The sequence below is a fragment of the Dermacentor albipictus genome, chromosome 6, assembly GCF_038994185.2.
Source record: "Dermacentor albipictus isolate Rhodes 1998 colony chromosome 6, USDA_Dalb.pri_finalv2, whole genome shotgun sequence".
In the NCBI taxonomy this organism is placed as follows: domain Eukaryota; kingdom Metazoa; phylum Arthropoda; class Arachnida; order Ixodida; family Ixodidae; genus Dermacentor; species Dermacentor albipictus.
Window position 1 is genome coordinate 88,859,936 of NC_091826.1, and position 26,733 is coordinate 88,886,668.

The 26,733-nt window shown below is 45.6% G+C and overlaps 1 protein-coding gene across 2 annotated transcripts in view; it reads left to right on the forward strand.

Annotated features, from left to right (window-relative positions):
• LOC139061284 (protein NLRC3-like) overlaps positions 1 to 26,280 on the forward strand; it is a 63,161-nt gene extending 36,881 nt beyond the window's left edge. For both annotated transcript variants that reach the window (XM_070541008.1, XM_070541009.1), the window contains 5 exons: positions 2,455 to 2,737; positions 5,552 to 5,712; positions 12,639 to 12,983; positions 17,040 to 17,393; positions 25,131 to 26,280. In XM_070541008.1, coding sequence (XP_070397109.1) covers positions 2,455 to 2,737; positions 5,552 to 5,712; positions 12,639 to 12,983; positions 17,040 to 17,393; positions 25,131 to 25,454 — 1,467 coding nt within the window. In that variant the 3' untranslated portion in view covers positions 25,455 to 26,280. The remainder of the gene's footprint in view (positions 1 to 2,454; positions 2,738 to 5,551; positions 5,713 to 12,638; positions 12,984 to 17,039; positions 17,394 to 25,130) is intronic.
• The last annotated feature ends 453 nt before the right edge of the window (positions 26,281 to 26,733 follow it).

Sequence of the window (26,733 nt, forward strand, 5' to 3'; positions counted from 1 at the left end):
CGCGCTTTTGTAGTGGCTATGCACGAGAACTGGCGCTTAAAGTTCCGTCGAGATGAGATCACAGCGACCAACACTATCAGTATCACACTATCAGACAATATCATCAGACACTATCATACTATGATAATATTTATTTCTGCATTGCTCACTGCTGTACCGACTGCTTCGGGGAACTGTGACCTCGTCAGGCTTACCGCCTTTTGTCACAGTTCCCTCTTTCATCTTTGAAGGCAAATAAACTTCAAAAAAATAAACTTCAACACAGTGTCCATAATGGTGAATGGCCGATATTTGTCCTCACTGGTTGGCCCTGGGGAGTGCGGAGCACGTACCATGGTTTCCCACTCCGCGATGCGCCTTCCGTGTTCTCAGTATTTTGCCAGCATCGCTACTGCCAATGCGAGGATCGTCTGCGAGAGCCACACCTCCTAGTTTGAAAACACGATTGTCTTTGAGCTGAACGTCTTCAACCTCAAAGTAAAACAGAGGCGAAATGTTATTAACGCAGCAATAGAATAAACTAAGAAAATCGGCTAAAGCCACCTCACGATGACTGTCCATGCTAATGCGCTCAGAACCAAACCAGAATGGGGCGACAACGTAGTGCCACCTTTGAAATTAGTTATATATGATGCTTGTACTGCAGCGGGACTCCTTTTTTGCATTTCACTCAGAACAGTCGGTGCCCTATACCAGTACCGCCACGAAGCCTGCGCGTGGTTTCTGAAATGCATGACGCTCTAGTGCGTGGAAACGCTGAGAAACGTGTCATGCAGCCGCCGGGCCCCTCTATCGCGCATCTTTCTGGACAGGCTGCGCCATCTGGTGGTGCTGCCGAGAAGTCCGCGCGTGACCTCCGAGACCCCAAGCGTGGCGCGCCGGTGCGTGTGAATGCTAGGTATCATTCCGTGGCTTGCTGCACAAGCAGCGGCGCATACCTATTTACCAAAGTTCTCGATCGGTTCCTTGAAGAGCTGCACAAACCTAGTGCTATCGGGGCGCACCTGGCTAATGCGCTCGCGTGACAGGCGTTCATGAAAAGCGCCTAATACCCAGTACATTTGTGGCGCAGCCTCCTAGTGCGCCGAGTCTCTGTACCTGAGGAAACCGTGTGAGATGGGTTCGATTCTGCCCAGCATCGATAAAACTTAAAGGATATTTTTGTCATTGTAGAGCGGCACATTCCTAGTGATACACACTTAGTTACCTAAGTTTGCGTGAACAACGTTCATTGAAAAGTGGCGCATACCTACAAGCACATACACAGTGATTCAAGTTGGGATCACAGAGGCCCGTTGAAGACAAACACACACCTAGTGGCACATACCCAATGCTCTAACTCACCCTCAAATTGTTTCCTTGAAGAGTAGTATACAGGCATTCCCGAATCTACAGTATCCCTTGCCAGCGCGAACGATGGTCGTTGACGAGTTGCATATCTGTATACATTGCCAATTACTCAATGACCTGAGTTCGTCTGATGGTTGGTTTCGAACCCTCCTCTCCGCCCTATACGTTACAAATTCGACCATGGACTACACAGTGACCAGGGTAGGAGCGGAAACGGCTAGAGCAAAAATATGCAGATCCCACGCACTGTGGGAATCAATGTAAGTGAATATTTCTGTGCTGTTTCCTTTGACTATAGTTAGCGCTAATTAACGGTGAATGATCAATTGATGATCAATCAATTGATCAGTTGATGTTAAACGTTACCTAGCGTGCACCACTGATGTTTGTCTGCGTAATACACAGAACACACTGGGAGACGTCTTTGCTTCAGTCGCTGTGTGCCATTGTTGATAATCTATGAGAGGATTGATGATTATCACTGCCTTACATGGCACATCGCATCGTGGCAGAAGAGTTAAACTTTATTTGAGTTGTGGGGATGTATTATAATTTTGTTTATACATTGTATACAACCATTCGCAGTCTGCACCCCATTTCTCTACGGCATCGAATCCCGACCACGGCGGCCACATTTAGATGGGGACGAAATGCGAAAACACCCGTTTGCTGAGATTTAGGTGCATGTTGAAGAGACCCAGATGGTCCAAATTTCCTGAGTCCCCTACTATGGCGTGCCTCATAATCAGGCCGTGGTTTCGGCACGTAAAACCACGTAACTTAATTTTGTCTCCTCTGCTAGCGGGTCGGTGTGTTCCCCCTTTTAGGGGACTTTCTCGCAAGCTCCTCTTTCTCTTTGTGATGTTTGTATATGTGTACGTGGTCATTTATAATACTAGTATGCTATGATGGATTTATTGAGGGATCTATCAATGAATTGGTGATTACATTGAGAGTTGAATGAATGCGTTGTTCACTCGATGGATGCATTTGTTTTGGAAGCACGCTACTTCGAAAGTGTTTCGCAATTTGAGCGCAGTTTTGTGGCTCCGCCACCTTTGCTGAGAAGAGCTCATGGCATGCTCCTTCGCACATTTGCTGCAGGTGAGGGGCTCATTCATCTGCACTCCATCTGCTCTGCTGGCAGCGGTGGTTCAGAGCAAAACTTTGACGTCTCTTGCGGTGCACGCATGCTGGATTCGTACTAAGGACATTGAAGCTATGGCCTCTGCACTGACGCTGCCAGCGCCGTCTCCAGCATGTGATGGCGAGGGCGTCACAGATGTGCCGCCATCCCCGACAAATACCAGCCTCAAGGAGCTCAACTTCATAAACTGCGTGCCATATGACTCGCGCCTGCAGCAAGCGTATGCGGACCTCATTGGAGGCAAGTAGACGCCCTCCAGCGATGACACCCTTGTTCACGAATATCTTAGCAGAATGAATGGAGTAAGAACACCTAGAACAGTAGATTTAGGTAAATTGTTATTGTTGACGTATACTGCATTATTGCATAACAGTTGTGCATTAGCTGAAGCTATAGTGGAGGAACCTGAAACGAGGTGAGATTATTGGCCCAACCTTTTCCGAATAACCTACGCGTATACTGTAGAACGTATTTAACCAACGCATCCGCACAGAATACACTGAATAACTGGCGTGGTCCCTTAGTGGCTACGGCAACGCGTTGCTAGCTAGAGGTCGCGGATTCCATACCAGCCGCGACAATGGCATTTAGACAGCGCTAAAGTTCCAAAATGCTCATGTGTTTAGATTGAGAGGCAAATCAAGGAATTCCACGTGGTCATATCTGCACCGGACATCTCCCACTAAGGCGAGCCAGATTAGGTCATACTTTTCACGCATTGAACCCCAGAATTTGTATTTCCGAAAACAGGAAACTAAATTCAATAGAGTAGCAGAAATGTTATGAAACACAGTTATCAAAAAGCTGTATTACCTAAATAATCACAAAGATAGCATAGAAACGTAGTTATACCTAGTAAACATGGATTCTCAGAGTAGTTAGAAAGGCAGCGTCACTTAACGGAAAACAGTTTCTGGCTGCCATTTGTTCGCGCATTAAATTTTCGAAATATTTGCGCCAAAAAAAAAAATCAGTCTCTCACCGCAATCATCACCAGAAAATAACGGAATAAATAATGGACGAACGCTGGCTTATTCGCCCTCTCTTTTGCGTTGTAATTTCATTTAGCTTTAACAATTATCAACCAGCAAAATTTGCACTTTTCTGCAACTTGTGCGATTCGTTCGAGAAGTATGGTCATCTGGGTAAGTGTAGGAAGTGGCTTCGCAAAAAGAGCGTGAGCGCAATCGTAACAAATGAAGGACAAATCGCACTTTCTCGACCTCTGACAGACTCTCACAGATACGTGAAATAAAAAGAAAACTGAGTTTTGCGTCGTAACATTCTCTTTCGCTGCCTTATGTCATTTCAGTCACTTCTATTGGACTCTTCACCGTGTCGCACATCATTGACGAAAAATGTTTACTTCAGCCCGTACTGCACGACTCATTCCAGGACTTAACGTACACATTTTTGAGCCAACTATTGCTTCAATGCTTCGCGTTAGGCTCGAAACTACACGTTTTCTTGCTCTGGATATTGCAAACGAAGCTGCGTACAAGTGCCATTGTTTAGGTGGGAATTGCAATCGTTATCGTGAAACGATACCTTCACCACATATCCACGATTGATTATTAAGAATCCACTTTGCAATAGAAAATGTACAGTCACGAACCAAAGCCTGATAACCGCAGATGCCGCCCAAGCCTTTTCGTCGGGGCCGCGGTATGCTGGTTGAAATCAAGCGATGCAGTTTACCTCCGTCTCGTAACCAATGCAATTCATTGAGACAATTCCCAATTGCGTGGCTGTGGCAGAAAAAAACTGTAATTTTTTCGCTGATTCTTTGCCTTTCGGACTTGGGACTGTACCTTAGCTGTATCTTTGGGCCTGAGGAAGACATGCTTGTGCGTATTTTATTCAAACAAAAATCCTCTGATGTCGTTTTTTGTCTTTCTGTACGAAAAGCCCACAACTTTTTCGGCGTCATTTACTCTTTTGTGTGCTATGCAGGTGTAATCAAATTTACCGCAGTTTTTCGAACGTAGGTTGTAATTTTTTGAATATGTTACCCAGATTGAGCGGTAAAACTAGACTCGTGGCCAAACAAATATCGACCTGTACTCATGAACAATGCTACCTAAAGTACCGAGGTAACGAAGCTTCTCTGTAGTTCCGGCCAGTAGCGCCAGTTTGGAGTGATTATCCGAACAGATATTAAGCAACGCTTGATATATGAACTCGTCATTTTGGATCCCAAGGACTACTTTTCATGGTAGTTTCCAAGAGGATGCCGCTTGAGTCATGGACTAGCAAGGTTTATTAACCGAGCTTACTCTAGATAAAGGTTTGTGACGTTCAAAGTTATACTTTTCCGAAGAAACTAAGTGTGTGCCTGTATTCAAAGTAACCCGCCGTGGTTGCTCAGTGGCTATGGTGTTAGGCTGCTGAGCACGAGGTCGCGGGATCGAATCCCGGCCACGGCGGCCGCATTTCGATGGGGGCGAAATGCGAAAACACCCGTGTACTTACATTTAGGTGCACGTTAAAGAACCCCAGGTGGTCTAAATTTCCGGAGTCCTCCACTACGGCGTGCCTCATAATCAGAAAGTGGTTTTGGCACGTAAAACCCTATAATTTAATTTTTTTTTTTGTATTCAAAGTAGGATTTTGATTTCTCAACGAGTTCAATATATAGGGGTTGATTTATATTCACGCTTGCGCCATTTTCGACTAAATACGGTATGTGCAGGCTGAGATGCAAAATGTTTACACCAACTTTGTCACAACAGTCTCAATTGAGCACTTTCTTTGTAATTTTGCGAGCTTGGAACTTCAGGCTTTAGCAGTTTCTTTTCTCGACTTGCTGGCTTTGTGACTCACAGTGCAGTCACACGCTCACTTTCATTGACCATTCATAATAGAGGCCCTTCAAATGCGTCTATTTTCAATGGTCATTTAGGGCGAGCGTGTCACTGCGGCATCATTTTCGAAGTCTGCTGTACTACGATAATGAATCATAGTTAAGAAAGAACTACCTTCAACGTGAACGGGAGCATGTGCAAGATATGTTTTTCATTACCATTTTCGACGTTTCTCCGTATACCGGCGTAGGTGTCCTGGTTCATCTCAGGCTGTCCAAATGCCGCCTGGGAGAAGCGTTTGCGGTGGCCGCTGCAACCAATCTGCTCTTTGACAGGCGATTGCGGCATCTCAACGTAGCGGATAACGATTTCTCCGTCGGCGCAGTGTACAATATGATACAGGCACTGGAGGTAAGTTACAGCGATTATTATTCAGCAAATTAGCTTTGCCGAGTTCATAATGTATCAAGGCAGAGCGTTAGGAAGAATCATCATCATCATCATAATCTTTTATGTCCACCTCAGGATGAAGACCTCTCGCAGTGATCTGCAATTACCCCTGTCCTGCGCCAAGCGATTGCAACTAGCGCACGTGAATTGCCTAATTTCTTGGTCCTGCCTAGTCTTTTGCCATCCTTGGCTGCAGTTCCCTTCTCTTGGCACCCATTCTCTAATCCTAATGATCCACCGGTTATCGAACCTGCGCATTACATGACCTGCCCAGATCCATTTTTTATCTCTTAATGTCAATTAGTATATCGGCTATACCCATTTTCTCTTTGATCCAAACCACTCACTGTCTCTTAGCGTTATGCCTAGCATTCTCCGTTCCATCGCTCTTTGCGCGGTCCTTAACTTTTTCTCAAGCAGCTTTGTCAGTCTGCAAGTTTATACCCGATATGTTAGCACCGATTTTACGCACTGACTGTATACCTTCCTTTTCAACGATCATAGTAAGCTTCCAGTCAGGAGCTTACAATGTCTGCCGCATGCGCTCCAATCCAGTTTTATTTTTCTGTGAATTTCCTTCTCTTGATCCGGGTTCCCTCTGATAAATTCACCTAGGTAAACGTACTCCTTCACAGACTCAAGCGGCTGACTGGCGATCCTGAACTCTTGTTCGGTTTCTCGGCTATTCTTGATTATCTTTATCTTCTGCATGTTAATCTGCAGCCCCACTCTCACAGTGTCTCGGTTACCGTCCTCAATTATTTGTTGTAGCTAATCTTCAGTGCTGCTGAACAGAACAATGTCATCTGCAAACTAAAGCTTGCTCACATATTCGCCATCGGTCCTTACTGCTAAGCCTTCCAAGTTCAATAGCTTGAATACTTCTTTCAAGCAAGCAGTTAACAGCATTAGAGAGATTGTGATTCCTGTCTAACCGTTTTCCTAATAGATATGTTCCTACTTTCCTTGTGTAGAGTTAAGGCAGCTGTGGAAAATATGTAGATATTTTCCAAGCCGTTTACGTGAGCGGACCATGATCCTTGATTACGTAATGCCTCTATGACTGCTGGTATCTCTACTCAATCAACTGCCTTTTCGTAATCCATGAAGGCCATACAGAGAGGCTGACTGTATTTTGAGGATTTCTCCATTACCTCATTACTGACATGGATGTGATCCATTGTAGAGTATCCCTTCCTGAAGTCAGCCTGTTCCCTTGGTTGACTAAAGTACAGAACGGCCCTTATTCTATTGGAAATTATCTTGGTGAATATTTTATAGAATACTGGGAGTAAGCTAATGGGTCTATAATTTTCAGTTCTTCAACGTCTCCCTTTCTGTGAATTTGTATAATGTTTGGCATTGCTCCAGTTTTCCGGGACCCTTGAAGTCGATGGACCCTTCGTTGAGGGAGTCACCAGTTTTTCAAGCATTATTTCTCTGCCGTCTTCCAATAAATCGACCATTATTCCATCTTCTACTGCCACTTTTCTCCGTTTCTTGTCTTCCAAGTCCCTTCTTACCTCATCACTAGTCATAGGAGGATTCTCTGCAACCTGTTCATTACTGCTTCGAATGGAGGTATCGTGGTTCTTCTGGGTACTATACAGATCAGTATCGAATTTTTCCTCTCCTTTTACTACACATTCGAGATTGCTGAAGATATTATCCTGCTTATCTTTTAGTGCATACATCTAGGTTTGTCCTATGCCAGGTTTCCTTCTGACTGATTTCAGGCTGCGTCCATTCTTGTGGCTTCCTCAGTCTTTCTCACGTTATAATTTTGAATATCCCTTATTTCCACCATGTTGGTCAGTCATGACAGTACCGCTAATTCTATCTTATCGCTTGAGTTGGAGCATTTTATTCTTAGTTTTTTTTTATTAGATCTTTTGTTACTTGGGAGAGCTTGCCTAATGGTTGCCTTGGTGCCTTGCCTCCCATCTAAATTGTTGCCTCTGAAGGCAGGTTAGTTACCCTTTCATTCGTTACCTCTACGTCATTCTCATCTCTCTGGTATATATTTCTTTTCAAGTGCCAGCCTGAATTTGGCTGCTTTTACCCTTACTACAGCTAGGTTAACCTGTTTCTTCTTGGCGAATTTTACACTCTCTCTCTTCTAATTGGAGTGATTCCTAGTCCTCACAAATTTTCGGTTACTTCACTTTACACTGCCTAACGCTTCTACATCCAGCTCTAAGTTGGGATGAGCAGAAAGTATGAAATCAATTTCATTTCTTGTTTCCCCATTAGGGCTTTTCAAGGTCCACTTTGTGTTGTTACGCTTCCTGAAGAAGGTGTTCATTGTTTTCAGCTTATTCCTTTCCACGAATTCTACCAGCATCTCACTTCTAGCGTTCCTAGAATCGATGACGTAGTTGCCAATCGCATGTTCATCAGCCCACTTTTTCGTCACTTTTGCATTGAAGGCGACCATTACTAGAGTATACTGAGTTTGTACTTTTCTGATCACTATTTCAACATCTTCATTCTACTTTATCATGATTGTGACTGATGTTGGAGCGTAGGCTTGTACTACCTTTAATCTGTACCTCCTTTTAAGTTTGATTACGACTACTGCTACCCTCTCATTAATGCTGTAGAATTCTTCAATGTTGCCCGCTATGGCCTTATGGATTAGGAGTCCTACTCCGAACTGCTTATTATTGGCGCTCCTCTATAGCAGAGGACGTGGCCATTTGTCAGCACTCTATAAGCCCCACCATGTTCTTCTAACCTCACTAAGGTCAATGATATCCCAAACAATGCCTAATAATTCCTCAAAAATTCCTGGGAGGCTAGCTTCACTCGAGAGAGAGCGGGTGTTATTTGACAGGGTCAGTTCCAATTGGCGGCCTCTCCGGATCCAGAGATTTTCGACCCGGAAAAGCCGGGTCCAGAAAGGCTAGCCCCAGCGAAATTGCAGTCTGGCTAAAATGGTTATAATAGTACTATATAGGTTTTTGGGTGACAGCGATTCTATGGATACCCCAGGCAAACTTTCGAAGTTGACGTCGGCGCAAGGTTTTGTGTCCAATCCGTGTGCGATAGGATCGCGTCCCGCGCCCAGTTGGCTGTGGGTGCGAGGCTGAGCCGAAAAGAACGGTACATGTGCGCGCTGTCCTCCGGCGTCTCCAACGTTCCAGGTCACGTGATGAAATATTTTCCTTTCAGACTTCTAATTATTTCACGACCCATATTGCAGTATACAAATAGTAGCCAGTGAGTTTGCAAGGCGTACTCACACAGAACGAATTCGCAGGATGATACTAGGTGCTACGAACTCGCGGTAAATGTGCACTGTTGTTCCATTTACAAAACCACTGTCGTTACTGTTGATACTGCCGCTGCTCTTACAATCACTGGATTTGCTGCTACAGCTATTACTGTTAGCGTTGCTACCATTATTCTTAATGAAGCACGAAAATTGCAGGTAAATTGTGCAGGTTGCACACATTGAAAATCCGTACTTCGTATCTGGTGTCAAGCGCACTTATTCCGTTCAAGACGAACGCTACAATTACCGAAAATAATGAGGTGTTTGTCTACATTAGAGTGTCATACCACGGCGTTGACGATTATTTCGCAACTCTGGATGCTGCGCCGAAGGCCTCTCCGTAGATGTGCACGGTGCGGGCAGCAGTTGTTTTTTGCACGTCGAAACAAACTTCCCCGAGCTATTTTCAAAATATTTCCTTAGCCTGTCACAAAATATAGGAAGTGGAGACATGTTGGAAGCGTACATTTAGAACCGAGTACACTGTAAGAAAAATTGCACCATTAAGAGTGTTTCCTTGTGTCTATAACTTACAAAAAGCAGAGGCACCTTGTGTGTGCATCTTTCTTATGTGTGTGTCGTAGTCTACGCGTCTTTCACCGCCGAATAGCTCGCTCCCTTACACCCGTAGCAAGGGGTTTGTGAGCGAACTAATAGAAGCATATTAACGAGCATTTTTCGTTAATGGTGCTCTTTCCCCCAATGAGCGTTTTGCCAAAATGAACACTACATTTGCTTGTTAAAGCGATATATTTTATTCTATCACTACCTTAGTCTTTTGGATGTCCACCGAAGTAATCTATAAATGCTTTACCGAACGTTCATAAAAAAATAAAGGGAAGGCAAAACATGCAGCACTCGATCGGGATTCAACATGCCTATCTAGAGATTGCCAGTCGGAAGTGTTACCTCTGAAAGATACCTCTCAGCCGCTCCGCCTTTCATTTTTTTATAGATGGGGAAGAAAACCATCGCACACACCCTAAAACCCTAAAAACACCAGTCAATAATCAGGCAAATTTACGCACAAATCAAATAAGTGAAGCAACTGATACATTCACAGAACACTAGCATATCCAACGTATATGGGCTATTTCTTCCTGGAAGGTTGTCTTCGTTGCTCGGTGTGATTCGTCACGTATACCTATCATTCTTGCTTTCCCTAGATTATACAATCCAATGAAGAAAATGAGATCCTATGTCAAGGTTCTTGTCTTTCTTCACACGAAGATATGTGACAGTGAGAGGATTAAGTTCTTACTTCCATGTTCAAAGAATACCAGCCCCCCCCCCCCCCCAAAAAAAAAAAATTTCTCCGACGATTACCATACTTCCTAATGACAAATTTGTGCGCAGCTCTATACGCCTTTTCATTTCGTGATATATTGGCTGGTGCGTACAATCTCTCTCGCGTGGCGCGTTGCAAACGGAGCGAAGTGTGGCGCCTCTGCCTCGCTCACCTGGAGATCGCGAGAGCCAACGCGTTGGCGGCGCGTGGACGCGATTCACAGCAGCCGCCGCCGACAGACCTCAGACGACGCGCGCTGCTCTGGCGACCGTCGCCGCACATCTTTCTTCTCACGCTATCGCTTCATTGGGACACACTCAATAAGTCATAATTAAAACACTAAGCTTCCATTGTTCCTAGATAATGATAAGCTTGTACCGACAAGCCAGGATTGTCGGCTGTTGGCTTGCCGTTGGCAGTCATTACCCCTTCCACATGATGCCGTGTCTATTAGCACCATCAAGGAAGCCTCTTTCTTTCCCCATCAACATTCAGGATTGGGTCGCCAGGACCTAACGCGACCCGCCGCCATCTAGTTAGATAATCCGTTCGAAGAAATTGTTTCACACGACTTGGAACACTGGGTATGCCACTTGGTCCGTGCTGGTCTTCAGTGAACTTCTTTGATGCCACCTTCGATCATTGGGTATGTGCCAGTATGTGTGTGCCGCTCTCCGGTGAAACTATTTGACGCCACCTTAGGTAACTAATTATCTACCACGGAAAATATGCCGCCCTGCAATGAAAATAAATCTTCGAAATTTCTCCGATGCTCGGCAGAATTGCGCCCACGTCACAAGGGTTACTCAAGGACAGCAACTCGACCCATTTGCAGGCCGTGCCACGAACGGCTGGGTATGTGCGGCTTATCAATGAGCATCGTTCACGCCAACGCTCTAGTGAGCTGCGCGATGAATGCACCGGGTACCTGCTGCCATTGCTGCACAATGCTCAGCCTTCGCACGCATCGGCATGCCACGCTTCTTGTCTCGGAGGCCCCGCACAGACTTTTCGGCAGCGTGCGTACCTAGTGGACGCAGCGTCTTCAGAAAGAAGTGCCTAAGAGGAGTGTGGCTGCCGCATGAGGTATTTCTCAGCGTTCGCCCGCATTAGCGTGCCTATAATTTCGAAGGCCACGCGCTGGCTTCGCCGCGGTGACACTACATGCACCGAGTGTTCTTAGCGAAGTGTGAAAAAGGACTCCCGCTGCACTGTTCGCCTCGCGAACGCTCGTTATACAACTATTTTCGACGGTGGCACTAAATTGTGTCGCTATACACCCTTTCCTCGGAGCAGTTTGCTCCAGAGGAATGAGGGGACACTTTTGACAGCGCGCCGCGCATGCGAGGCACACTGTTCATGTTTTATTGAAGGAAACATGCTTTGAATGACGAACGTTCAACGTTTAAACTAGGTTGCTATTTACAGATTTTGTAGAGAGTTAGTTATTCAAGCGTTTCACTGTGGCATAACATTGGTATCCGCAATGTTGCCCAGAGTACAAGAACAAATGCCCCAATAGCTTCTTATTTTAAGAGCCTTTTTTGAATTTTTATAAGGGCACTCCAGGCGCAATTCTGTCGTCGGAAATGCATCTGCATCGTGCCGGCATCGTGCCGGCATCGTGCCGGCATCGTACCGGCATCGTACAAGCGAATGAAAGCGTGCGAGCGTGAGCCGAAGATGGTGGCGCAATCCGGCGCTTGGTAGGGTGGGGGCGCGGAGGAAGCGCACCGTCTTCCGTCGCGCGAGAGGCACCGGTGGGAGCGGCGGAGTTCTACTCTGGCAGCGGTAGCGCGTGGCATGGCTGAGCGCGGCTGCCGAACCCTACCTTGAGAGCGATCTGCGATGAGTACAGTGTCTAGATGCGCCAAGATCAGATAGCTTCGTGCGCGCTTAGTTCTCACCCCTTAGTTCGCGTCGCAGCGAGAGGCAGCACGAAGGCCACTTCACTCGCTGCTGCTGCCAGGTCTCCTCTCGCCAGCGTCGTGACAGCGAGCGGCCACCGTCATCCAGCGACATGTGTTCATGTTTGCCTGTGCACGCGTGACGCCATTTCTTTAAATTTTGTTATTAAGCGCCTACTGTTCACAAGTTCACAAGGCCAACAAAGCAATAATACTTCGTAAAGCGCGAGTTTTCATAAGTTTACAAGGACAATAACGTAAGTACACTTACTTTGTATAGCTTTCTAATAATTCGCTACTGCAATAGATGCCTCGCGTTTCGGGCGAAGCTGAAACTTTTTGTCTGCAAAGTGTCATCATAGCTTAAGGACGAATGTCCGGCATAGTAAAGGCTCGAGAGTCAATGCTCTTGCAGGTGAACAAGACGCTGGAGGCACTAGTCGTTAACTTGACAGGCACGCAGCCCCAGGACGAGCTCTCCTGCATGTTCGACTTGGTCCGGGAAATCGACGTCTTCTCCCACTTGAAATTCAACTGGATCCACCCTCGTGGATCGGACTTCGCAAATGGCGTTCGCGCTTCCCAAGCGCCCACCATTTGGCGAAGTGTGGATGAGTGCGAAGTGGAGGACGCGGAGGAGTTCCTGGAGGCTCTCGTCTCCACTCGAAACGTTGGCCTGGCCTTGCTCGAATGCACTAACCCTGCAAAAGAGCGCGTGGTGCAAAAGCTGACCAACGCTCTCACGAGGATCAAGTCCCTGAGGAAAGTACTGTTTACTTATCACATACGGGAGAGCTCTGGTAACTCTCCTGTTTCACCATTGAAATTTGTAAGGCGAAATTGGGCAACCGCTTAATCTAATTCAAGGGCTTAGATTGATCTGTGAAACTACAGTTCTACGGTATTGATCGAGAAGCAGGGGAACTTAGACACTCGATGCTGATAAAAAAAATAAACGAAAAGAACACAAAATTACATGTTTCCTAATAGATATTTTCTATTTAAAACAAAAATGCATCAAAAGAAAATGCAACCGGTGGGGGCCGAACTCGCAATTTCTGCATGATGGCTGCGATGCTCTATCAAGTCATACTCATTGGCAGAGATACAAGACGTTTATTTGGTGTAACATTTTTCTTGGCTTTGTTTGCTGGCTTCGTTTGGTTAGTAACCTACAGCATCGCCGCATTGGCACTGCCCTCATTAAACACGCGACCAGGCCGCTATTGAACACCGCCTTAATACCTTCGGATTGCAGAACAGCAGAAAAATGCAGTAAGAACAGAAGAACGTAGTTTTATTCTTGCTCTCTGGGTGATTTACTATTCACCGTCAGTGCAACTCTTCCAACCGGAAGCAAAACGGTATGACAGAACACGTAATCGATTACGCACAAACTTAGCTTATACTGATAGCGCTGAGCGAATGCTCCAAGTTGCCTTGTGTGCGTTCTCCTAAAACGCCTATCTAATTACGCTCACTACTTTATCTCAAAATGATAGCGTACTTTCGGAAGGGAAAGCCCCGGAATTCTTTTTAAAAGCGATGCCCCCCCCCCCCCACCGGTGGCGCCACATCACCAAGGAATGCCTAGTTACGCGCATTTCCTTTTGTTTTATCGTAACAGCTAATAGCTCTAGTCACCGCAGTGCTGTGTGACCCATCATGGCAGTGCTTCTGTGCGAGCAGCCTGTTGATAATATTGTTTGAAGGTAGAAGTATCGGTCAAAGTGAGTTTAAGCGCGGACTTCTCAAAAACATGCTTTCATTTTAACCGCAGTTTGTTAGCATAGCGCCTATTGGCGGCAAACCAAATTGGATATGTTGGTACGCTTCTTCGGCATTTGCGTTCAAGGTAGTTTCGTCTATATATATATATATATATATATATATATATATATATATATATATATATATATATATACATATATATATATATATAGTGTGTGTGTGTGTGTGTTTGATGCTTTGTCCTTATTCTCTACGCTGTTATCTTTCGCTTTCGGATGAAAGAGGGATATCACTAATTCAACTTTGGCACCCACACTGGCTTAGTGTTCGACGCTTCAAGGAAACTACAGTCGGTTCAGGCTATTTGGTCACGCTTTTACTAGCTCAGTGTCTGTCTGTCTGTCTGTCTGTCTGTCTGTCTGTCTGTCTCTGTCTGTCTGTCTCTGTCTGTCTCTGTCTGTCTGTCTGTCTGTCTGTCTGTCTGTCTGTCTGTCTGTCTGTCTGTCTGTCTGTCTGTCTGTCTGTCTGTCTGTCTGTCTGTCTGTCTGTCTGTCTGTCTGTCTGTCTGTCTGTCTGTCTGTCTGTCTGTCTGTCTGTCTGTCTTCTAGCCTAAACATATTTTCTTCCTACCTGGGCAGCTGGGTAGTCCAAATTCCAATGGGTAGTGTGTCTGACTGGGGTGCTGAGGGAACAAGGTGCGAATCCAATCGCTGGCTCCACTTGGTTAACTTAGCATGTGCTCATGTGACCGTATTTGCCACTCTTCAACGAACTTCTTTCGCGCTGACGTGGCTCACTTTAGACGCTGGGCAGCGTAGGCACCACTGTTACAAGAAACTCAATGGGATGCCTAATAATCATCATCATCAAAATCATAATCATATCATCATTAGCTTGATATTGTGCCACTTGTTACAACTTGACCTGCGCGCCATGTGGCGTTGATGGGTACAGATTTTGTTTTCAGTTTCCGTTTGAGCTTATTCTCGATTCAATAACAATGAGTAAGTAACAAATAGTATGCAGACGAGGGTCCGAAATTCAATGACTGCAACGGGATCCTCGGTTCTGAAAAGAAAAAAATGTGTACAAAACGTGCAATAAAGTAGCAAAATTTAAAAAGTACAAGGAAAACAAATGATCGTGCGTAATGCAATACACTGGTAAGAGAAAACAAACAAAATAACACATATCAAGAAACATACGTGTTTGAACACATTTCAGGATGACGTTAGCTTAAGTGAATGTGGTAGGTTATTCCATATATTGAATGCTGAAAATGAGGTTGTCATTTTTCCATAGTTGGCATTATATTTAGGTAGTAAAAAGCTCAATTTATGCGTAAACCTAGTGTGTTTGGTGAAACGCATTTGTGGACTGCAAATGCGTAAGCAAGCTATTTGTTAAGAAACCTAAAAAACAAGATACTTAACTACTACCTAAACAAGCCAGATACAGGTAGTACAAAGTTTGCCTGAAGTAACGGGAGAGCATTTAAGTAAAAAGAACTGTTGGTGATTATGCGAATAGCCTGGTTCTATTGGTGTTGAATAAACGAGAGGTGGCAGTTCTATGTGGTGCCCCAGGCATAGAGTTTCTCACTACATTACCTAGAGGGAAATCTCGCGCTGCTGCACTGTGGTATGCATGGGAATGCCGGTATATTGTGACTTCGGATTGGCATCATTCTCGGAGAGACAGGACACCTTGAAGACGCGCTTGGCAAGCACCGTACCGACTATCACCATGATTCATGTTCTACTGAAACAGCACGTGAAAAGCTGTTTTAGCTTTGTTATTACAAAAAACATGTTTTGTTTAATTATAAGAACTGCTTATTGCATGTACAACTATATGATAGGTAAAAAATATCAGCGGGCCGCTAAAGTTGGAGGGCAGACGACAAGATTCGTGCTCACTTAGGAACAGTTTACCGTTTGTTCTTGCTTTTCTTCACTTGGTCATGCACTGTACGTGAGTACAGATGTAATATGCTTGAATGGAAACATTTCATGAAGATTTTACTTTAAGAACGCGTTATTTGTGTAGCCGTATCCACGTTTTAGACGAAGCCTCTAACAACACCAGCCAACGCGAGCCTCGCATACACATATACCGTCATTCCCATGCCGGCACGGTGCCCCCTTAAGAAACTCCCATGGACGGTGGCGGCAGATTTCCCTCTAGGTGTTATAGTGAGAAACTTTGTGGCCCCAGGAAGCAATATCATAGGGGATATGACCATGAATCAATGCTAAGTATAAAGATTATTATGCGTGTTCTGAAATTATTACACGTGATTTATTGACAGCTCTTATGCCAAAAGCTGTTTTTTGTTTAACAAACGTAACATAATTAGTAAACTGCAAGTTAGGATCTAATTTTATGCCACGGAACGACACACAGTCCGCTGCAGGAATTAGGTGATTGTCGAGAGTTACTTGGGGGAGACAGGGTGTCATCCTCTGCTTTAAATATCAAGAACAGAGTTCTGGGATGGTTTAAAATTATATAGTTTAACTGGCACCATTCTACAGCTTTGGCTAGTTCACTGTTAAGTTTAAAGAGTAAGGTTGTTAAAGACTTGTCTGACATGGAAATAGTGGTATGACCAGCATATAGAATAGCACTAGAAAGATTAAGATCCGATTAAGATAGCAGTTGCGTTGTATTCCACTAAGTGTCCCGACACGTAGAAGTTGCATGTAGGACTCGGATGTTGCATGTAGTTCCATCTGGTCAACTCAAGCAGGCTAAGTGATTATATGTCACCGCCTCCTTTCAAGGAGCATGAAAATAAATGATCAGCAGCAGCATTGTATTGTACGACGGGTCAAGGTATGTGATATATGCGCACTGTAGCCTTGATACTTCTGTCTACTCTCCGGTACAAGCTCTGGGGTCTTCTCGCCACGCGCAAACCCTCTTGTGCGTGCTGCCGACAATGGAGCTCTTCCAGTTGACGCTGTGACTGTGCTGCGTGCGCCAGGCAGGCCTGTGCCTTTTTGTTGATACCGCTATTAAAACTACATATTGGAAGCTGTAGCGGCACGATGAAATGCTGTCGTTGGCTTTTCTCCCATGCAGGCATCTGATACTGCGCATAGATTTGCCCGACCCAGAAGTCACCAACCTGTTTCGCTCCCTCGAAGGCAATCGCAGCATCGCACTTATTGAGTTCCGCTGCGTCACCTTCAGACAAAGGACCGCCAAAGCACTGGGACGACTCTTGAAGTACAACCGAACGTTAACTTCCCTCAACGTTAACCTCCAGGAGAGTGACATCAAAGTTGACCGCATGGTCCAGCTTCGGCTAATCTTGGGCCAGCTCAAGGAGGCCCTTTCCGGAAACGTATTTATCACCAGCATCACCGTAAATGTAGAAAACAGGAACCACGCCAACGATCCCATCATCAAGGAGCTTCTCAGGAGCAACTCGGTGAGCGTAACTTCGATATCCCCGTTGCTGCAAGAATTCAGATAGATTTTAATGTGAATGTCTTTCTTTATTGTCTTGCTGTTACGGCCATTTCTTGGTGTTTCCGTAATCATTTAAAGCTTTCCTTTACTGCACTCCTCTAGTCACACACGTACGCACTTTATTAACGATAGTTTCATTTTAGATGCAGCCCACAAGCAGAAGCAGCAATGTTAGACCAGCCGAGACTGCCAAGGAACGCATTTTCTCTTTAATAGAAAGGCTTTCAGTGACTTTACCGTGGCACATTCACGAACCTGTCTATATCAATAACGGGGGCTTTGGAAAACAACGAATGAAGCTTTGTCGCCAAAGGCACTTTTCGTAAAGCTTTATAGCAGCATTCGTAAAATCGTAAAAGGATCCAAACATGTTAAGGCTTACAAAAAAAAAACATTCTGAAGATATTGCAGGTATCCATATAACGAATCGGTTTACATGCATAGCCGCCTATATTATTAGTACGGGAGTGCTGGTTAACAGTTTTGCTTTCTACGGAATTACACATTGAAATAATAAGTGCTACCTAAATGTCACCACTGTAGCAAATGTACACCTTCAAGCACGCCTGTTACACAATCAAGAGCTTTCCAGATGCGCTCAACTATTCACTTTCATTGAAGATCATATTCGATGACTTCTGCACAGGTTTCTTGAAAACTTGTTCCAAGCTGCTGGAGGCATATGGACGTGGTTATTGCACGATTAGTAGGATTTGTCAGAGTCTTTACGGACAGTGCCGCGCTTTATTCCCTCTCGGCATGGTTTCGAAAAGCTGTCCGTTCTATGTGGCGAGTATGTCCACCCTTACGAGATCCGCGCTAAGGAGACATTCATGCTAAACTCATGAGAATAAGAAGACGTGGTTTACGTACTACCGTAGAGGAGGATAAATGCACACTTTAATAAAATACCGTACGCAATCTGACGCCTTAGTTTCTCCGACAACTGTGCCATGACAAGTTTCCATCGCCTCTAATTGAACAAGAAGGTTTCCACTGCTCGAGCAGCCATCTTTCAGAAGCATCGCACGTTGTCGGACACTGGCACACCACGCCTGTCCTGCTTAATTTGGGACGGTACATAGATGTTACATGATTAGCGTGCTGCACTCAAAGCAACAAAAAATAAAAACAAAAATATCTTTGCGCGAGTCCAAGCTGAGCTGGACCCTGATGATTTTGTTTTCACCTCGACAACGAAGCTGGAAAAAAACCATCAGAAACCATCGATTATCATTGTCAACGTAACCAAACAGCCCGAAAGAATGGAAGAATGAACGAACGAAAGAATGAATGAACGAACGAACATTTTTCTTGTCGAGTCCGACCAGCCTTCACCGACCACTGAACAACCATGAAAACGGGTGGCAGTTGCAAAGAAGGCTATTCTCTGTAACAACTATTTACGGCTCAGGTCAGCACCTTACTTGGAACTCTTCTTCTGTGTACTGCCATGATAGTTACTCAAACATGCTACTTCGTTTGTATATGCCCATAGGCTTGCTGTCGTTTAAGAAGTTTCTACACCTTTAGGTGTTTTTCAGTAGGGCTTGTGAATAAGCACTCCTGTTCAATATGTATACTCGTGAGCATTTGAAACAGGTTACTATAAAATAGTTCTTCGAAACTGGAAGAGCTGACTTATACAAACGCTGAAGCCAACAAGTGCTTCCTTGCTATGCGGTGTCTTTTGATCCCACTGGTATATGCATGCACACTGAAGTGTAGTTCCGACAGAAATGGCGTATTCCTTCGGATGCATGCACCTATACGCGTGACGTACCCGTAGGTGAACGAGAAGAAAGGGGGCTAACCGGGGCGCCCGATTTTCATTAGTCATATCGTAGGAAGCCAACAAACACTGACACCAACAACATATGGGAAATTACTTGTACGTAATAATTGAAATAAAGAAACGATAAATTAATGGAAGTGAAAGTGGATGAAGAAACAACTTGTTGCAGGTGTGGAACGATCCCACAACCTTCGCGTTTCGCGTGCGGTGCTTTACCAGGTACAGCATCGCACGCTAAATGAGAAGGTTGTGGAATCGTTCCCCATGTGCGGCAAGTTGTTTCCTCATCCACTTCCATTTCCATGAATTTATCGTTCCTTTATGTCATTTATTAAGGAAAAGTAATTTACCCTATGTTGACCTTGATGTCAGTGTTTGTTGGCTTTTTATGATACCAGTTGGTGAATAGCACAAAGTCCTGACTGCTTTAAGAGAAGTTGCGCAAGGTTCGCTTTGCTCACCATAGATTGGGCACCGGTCGAATGGGTAGCGCATGGGGCTGCTGTATTGAGGGAACAGGTTTCGAAAGCAATCATTTCATTCGACTTGGTTCACTCAGTGCCTAGCAATCTGCGAATTTGTGCCGTTCTTCACCGAACCTTTTTCATGCCGGCATGCGTCACTTTGCTATAGATGTGGCATGGGGTTAGGGGCCGCTGTTCAATGGAACTCTTTGACGTCGACTTGGAGCACTGCGTATGCGTCACTCACTCTATCTTGGGACACTGGGCATGTACCGGTAGGTGTGGTATGTGTCACACTAGGTATGTGTCACAGGCAACGTGTCGGTCTACATTGACGGAAAACATCCCTTAAATTTATCACCGCACCGCGCACGCCTCGACAGAGAGGGGCGGAGAAAAGGGAATACTTGCTGCTGCGCGCTTTCCAGGTGTTCCTTGAGGGGAGAGGTCACCCTTCCTCATGAAGCCCATGCTATCCGTGCTTTCCTTATCCGCGCAAGCTCTCGCATATGTTCGTTCTAACTTCGCCTCAAATATCGCTCTAAAGAAATGAATGTAATATAGAAACATGATCATTTCGAAAGGAAAAGCGTTGGCGATAGTGAGCGTCAAGCAGAAGCGCATCCCTGCCCCCTCCCCCCCCCCCATTTCATAATCATCGTGGTTTTCACACGTAAAACTCGTGAATTTATTTAAATCATTGACTCCCGTCATATCGTCGTCGTCCCGGCATCTTCACATTATTGTCACGCCATCGTCGCCAGCCAGTCTGTTTGATACAGTAGCAATCACGTTATCTCTGTTATACACTCATCGTCATCCCATCGTCCTCATGCCATTCTTACCGTCGTCGACCTTGCCTCGTGCTCAGAAGCCTGTTTGGCCACGGTTGCGGGCGCTGAGCGGCACCGCCGGTCGCAGACGCGGCTTCGTCTCACATCCACCCTCAGAACGTGAAGTCCGCCTAGCGGTTAGTGTCGCTTGTGGAAAGCGCCCTTTGGTTTACGCGGCCCCCAAAAGGGGGGGCTGGAGCTTCACCTATTCCTGTTTCATCGCGTAGGAGGTGCAGGTTTTTTGGTCTCCAAGGATCACCAAGCTTATTTTCATTGCGAAAGCAATACTGCTCGCATTTTCGGCCCATTGGTGGTCGTGGCGCCTCCTTACACAGCTTCGCGTCACGTGAGAGTGTGACGTCACGCCAGACCGAGAGACGGGGCCCCAGCTCGTGGCATCGATGATGGAGGCGAAGCCTTGCTCGCCGTTGCTGCGGCGCTACAGAGAGAGGGCGCTCCCTGGTGTGGCATCATGCTAGGAGGATAAATGGGGCCACAGCTCCATTTCAGCCGAACCAAGGCGCAGCCAAGGGTATTGCTTTCGCAATCTTTCAGGCTTAACCAAGCTAAGCCTTCAGCCAATTTTTTTTACCTTTATTGTGTGAAAATGCACTGTGATTATTCCCTATGGTAACTTCGATTTCAGCTTCTATTCCGAGGGCTCTACCAACTACAGGGTTCCAAAAGTTTAACCGGATAGGATAGCAATAGAATTCGGCGTAAAACGGATATAAAACGGGTCTGCCGCTCGTTCTCGAATTTCGTCAGGCATTCCGACTGCCATCTGGGCCACAAAGGTGCAAATAGCCTTTTTAATAGGCACTGTTAAGTTTTAGCCAATCTCCCGTACTTTTCTCTTCAAGACATTCGAGCAGAAGGGTGACTTTTAACCGCAGAAGCACCAAATCAAACTACGAGCCCGCACGCCCACAGTGAAAGAGAAGAAAACGGCTACGTGCGCCCCGAACGAGAAGCATTGACTGCGGTTTATTCGCCTATATCCAGGCCCATATGGGCCCCACCACGCACCAGAAAGGTACCTTTATTAAAACCACTACTATGCGCACACTACTTAGAGCAGTGCCAATGAAGGCTTTCATCTGTCCATTCGTCACTGGATGTCGTCGGCTTGAAAGCCGCCACCAGCTCGAGCACTGAAGCTGCTCCGCGCGCTGACACCTCCCCCACCCCATACCACGTGTCACGTGCTTCTCGCGTCACTGCTTCCGGACGCTCCACCATTCGTCGCCGCTGCTGCCACTTGCTAATTTCTTCAACCATTCATATCTCGATCGCTGCAGCGCGCACAGTTCGAAAAACCAGTTACGGGCCAGGAGGTTGCCTCTCGCAACGCCCGCGCCGCTTCTGGGACAATATCGCTTGCATGTGAAACAGGTTAGAGAGCAGTCATGAGGCCTTTCGTCATACCGTCGTTGTCATCGTCGTAACTTCATTATCCGACTCTTGTCATTCCATTTCGTCAGGCCGTTGTGGTCACACTATCGTCGTCACGCTATTATTGTCACGGTATTATGGCCACGCTATTATCGCCATGCTCTCATCGTCATGCTATCATCGTCATCCTATCATCGTCACGCTATCATCGGCACATAGCCGCTGTCACACAATTGCCTCCGAGCCGTGGTCCTCACGCTGTCGTTTTACCATCATCACTTCAGAAATGTCATCGTCTTCTCGTCATACCGTCGTCGTCATACGGCCGTCATCGACCCATCGACGTCATTCCTTCGTCATTCTATCATTATCATGCTATCGTCATCAAATCACACAAGGTGATAATTTTTAAGTTCTGTGGTATTTTCAAAAATCCACTGCGGCAAATTGCTACATTTTTCTGGTTGATCTGGAATATTCGAAGAGGCGGATGTTACTAGGACGAGAAATCATAACATTATTCGAACTAAATACCAGAAATTGACTAATTTCTTAGTTAATTACTTTGGGGTAGATATGTCTGTTCACAAATTGCATGGTTTGCGGTGAGCTTGCGAAACGCATCCCCTTGAAATAAATATACAGGGTGGCACCAGTTTCGAGATATTTCCCAAACCGTGGAACTAAATGCATAGGCGTTTCACTTACTTTTGTGTTTCAATGCATAAAAGGGCGTTTCGGTAAAAAAGTATGTGGAAAAACTGTGGATTTCTACGGCGAGTTTGAATTCACATATCTCCAAGCTGGTGTGATTCTAGAAGTATGCCTTGCAAACTCACCGGCTACAATTCGTAAATTACAATAAGTGCCATGAAGTAATTGAGAAGTCGATTAGTGAAACTTTGTTCATTAGTTGAGCATGTTTTCGATATTTCTTCCGATGCCTGCGTCTCTGAATAATCTAGCTCAGGGAGTATATATATACAACAGGCGATTTCTCAAAATTCCACAAAACTTAAAAATGACCCCCACATATGCCTCCGTTATGATGCCATCGTCTTCAGACCGTCGCTGTCATGCTTACGTTGCCGCACCGTCTTTCCGATGCCATCGTGGTCGTCTCATCGTCGATATTCCAGCTTCATATCCCGGTTGTCGTCACACTACTGTCGGCACGTCTTTGTCATATACTCGTAGTCCTCCCATTATAAACATGCCGTAGCCGTCACGCGGCCATTATTACAGTATACTTATCATTTCAGAATCGTATTCTCATACTCGTCGTGCCATTTTTGTCGCTCCATTGGCATGATTCTTTCTTCGTCATTCCCTCATCGTCGCTGCGTCGTCATGTTATCATGCTCATGGGGCGACTTTTCATGCGAGCGGTGAGCTGGACGGCAAAGTGGGCCGATAGCGAAGGCAGTGTATGTCCCATGTAGTCGGGACGACTGTGGCCTTAAAATGGCCACTACTGATTTTAAGTAAGCGCTACCTTAAAGGTAGGTGTGTCGCTACGTTACTTGAATGCTGATCGCATTACCGTTTACAATCATCGCCAGAAGGGCTCTGCCCTCATTTTTATTTATTTGTGCTATTGGCATCGTTATAGGACACATCACGCACTCCCCGATATCTATCTATTCCATGTCCCGATCTAACCATGTTTCTTTGCCAGCATATTTGGTCACTAGGTATATGCGGCTATATAGTGAAGGGAAACGCGAGAGAACAGTCCGACGGCAGTACGTGCCGGGCACGTACACCCTGGAGCAAAAGTATGCGGACCATGTGATAGCACGATAAAGCTGATTTTCTCCTCTGCCTGTGAAAATAACACGAAATTGTGGACTGCGCTCTGAACTTCGGATTGCGAACTTTCCAGTGCACTCATTAATTTCAATTTCTACATGGTAATTAAAAAGATCTTCACGTTTTTTTGTTGGTCCTGTGGTTCGCATATTTTGGATACCGCGCGTGCGTGAAGCGTTTTGACAATGGCGATAGCGTGTGTGGCTACATTGCAAAAACGTTAATCGCATTACCGTGAACAGTGGTTAAGAGATTGTTTCTGCAGGAATATTTTTGTTCATATAACAGTTTATGTTCACCGCTTAGTCTGCTGAGTCATCCTAGTAACCAAAATGAACTCGGTCTACCTCTATTTGCGGCATACGAACTACAACCACACTGTAGCTGTCCCTGAAAAACGTTCGATGAGATAAAAGCTTTTACTGAAGCGAAAGCCTTAGACCTCTCGCTGGACAAAAATGTTATCTCCGGGGTTACCCTGTCCAGCATTATGGCACCAAAATTGATGGCACCAAAATTGATGGCACCAAAATTGATGCCACCAAAATTGATGCCACCAAAATTGATGGCACCAAAATTGATGGCACCAAAATTGATGGCACCAAAATTGATGGCAAAAAAATTGATGGCACCAAAATTGATGGCGCCAATATTGATGGCACCAAAATTTATAAGGGAGTAGAACCCTCGTCCATTGATTGGAGTCGAACCCACGACCTTTCCTGTTAATGAAGGCAAAGTTAAGGCAATCGAACCTGAGACCTTTGGCGGAAGTAGAACGGTCGACCTTTGCCCGCCGTGAGTGATTTCTGGTCATGGTCTTGGGCTGCTAAGCACGAGGTCGAGGTATCGAACCCCGACCACGGCAGCCGCATTTAACTGGGGGGCGAAATGCAAAACTTCCGTGCACTTAGATTTAGGGGCACGTTAAAGAACCCCAGGTAGTCAAAATTTCCGGAGTCCCCCACTACGGCATGCCTCATAATCAGATCGCGGTTTTAATTGGCAAGCAAAACCCCAGAATTTTAACCCTCGACATTTGGTAGGCCTGTATAAATTATTTTTAATTATCGCGTTCAGTATAGTCAAATAAGTGTTAATGTGTGCACGCCGCTAAGAACCAAATCGGCGTCGTGTTCAGACAACAAATGAATTACGCAAAATGTATAAGTGTGGTGCTGGCCCTAGTAACAAGAAGTACGAAACACATGCTTCAAAAATATCTTACCATCAAATCACGAATCCTAATTGTAGCTGCAGGGGGCTGTCAAGCATCCTAACACGGAACTCCCAGGAGTGCCTGTGGGATGGTGTTCTTAATAGGGACAGTGGGACGAGAGATCGTGTAGTTTGTATAAAATTTCTCGCGGTTAATACAGTCGTCTTCGCAAACGCAGGTGACCCTCAACAATGCCGTCCACTTCGTCAATGGCTCCAAGGAAAAAGAAGACGCCATTGCCTTCGAGGCCTTGCAGCGCTGCTACTCCGTGAAATCATCTCTGTGCACCGCTTTCAACAACTCGGACAAATCCGCGACCGAGAAGATCGCCGAGGCACGCAACCGGCTCGCCTTCGACTACTTTGTCCTCGTGGGTGTCGTGAAAACCAGGATAGTCTGCAACCGGCGTCGCAAGAGAAAGACTACGTTCGATAAGCTCGGCAGGGACTTGCAGGCGCGCATCTGCTCCTACCTCAGCTTGACTGATGTCGTGTGCATCTGAAGTGGCAGTTTCCTTTTTTTTATTTTCTTTGAGGTCACTCTTCCACCTTCGGACAATGGCACTGTCGCGCGTCAGCCCGCAGGCGAAGTCGGTGCACACGTGAATTATTTATTCTGAGACCCACTGTAAACTGCCACAATGCAAAATGGGCCGACCTTGCACGTTATTTCTCAACTATCAGTTAAATGAAGTGACATCTTTAGAGTTCTCAATTCGGGAAATTTTTCTAGCTTGTCCACATCGTCATATCGTATCTGCTAGTTCGCCACGACATTCATTTCCTGCACACTTTATATTTAGGGGTTTCACTTGGTAATCGCACGTATTGCAAAAGGCCTTGCAGAGAACTTTATGTATTTTTTATAACTGCTCTACTTGGAGACGTGCCTAAGTTTATTTCCCGCATACGTGTATGCCTTGTAACTTGTGCCAACCAGTGCGATATTTGCAATATCTTCGAACTTTCCAAGTCATGTCGAATTGTTTTACTCATGGATTTGTAGCTTTTAGCACACGCTCATAGCCACATAAATGACACGCGTATCTTAAGGGTCACTTATTTACCTTTTCGTGTGTTTTATCGGTTTTATGAAGTGACACTGCACTCAGCGACGATCTCACGAGTTGTTCCTATGTTCATGCTCCATCGCTACTTCTTTCTTTTTGAGAGGGGGGGGGGTGATGTCTGCTCTACTAGAGTTGCACAGGCACACGTTTGCACACATTTGTCGCGCTGAATTTTGTACTTGGATGAACGCAAGCTACAAATGTGTTCCTGAGTGATGTCATTATCGAAAAGAAAGAAAGTAAAATCATTTTACGTGAAGTATTGTACATGCGTGCTGTGCATTTCTTTTTCACATTGCGAATTCGACCACGCTTCGGTGCTATGGTTGCACTGGTAAAATATACAAAATTGTAGTTCTAAATTTTGTCTCTTGTACTGCCGTCTAGATGTGCAAGGCGGAAAGAGACGTAGTAATGTGCGTTGATTGGTTGGCACACGCGATCACGTCATCGGGTGAGAGGAAGGCGTGGCACCAGTAGCTCGGCGCAAGTAATGACTTTCGCTATCGGGCCGCGGTTGCCACAGTGTTGACAACACGCGCGCCGACGCTGGCGTGGTGAGCTCCAGCTCGGTGCCCTCTATGATAGACTGGATACAAAATATTCGCCTACATAGATTCTCACAGTGCGTGGGACATCAAAATTTTTACAGCAAAGCTTTCGCTAGCTCTTTCTCATCAGTGTTGTAGAGTAGACAACATAGGCCGCTGAA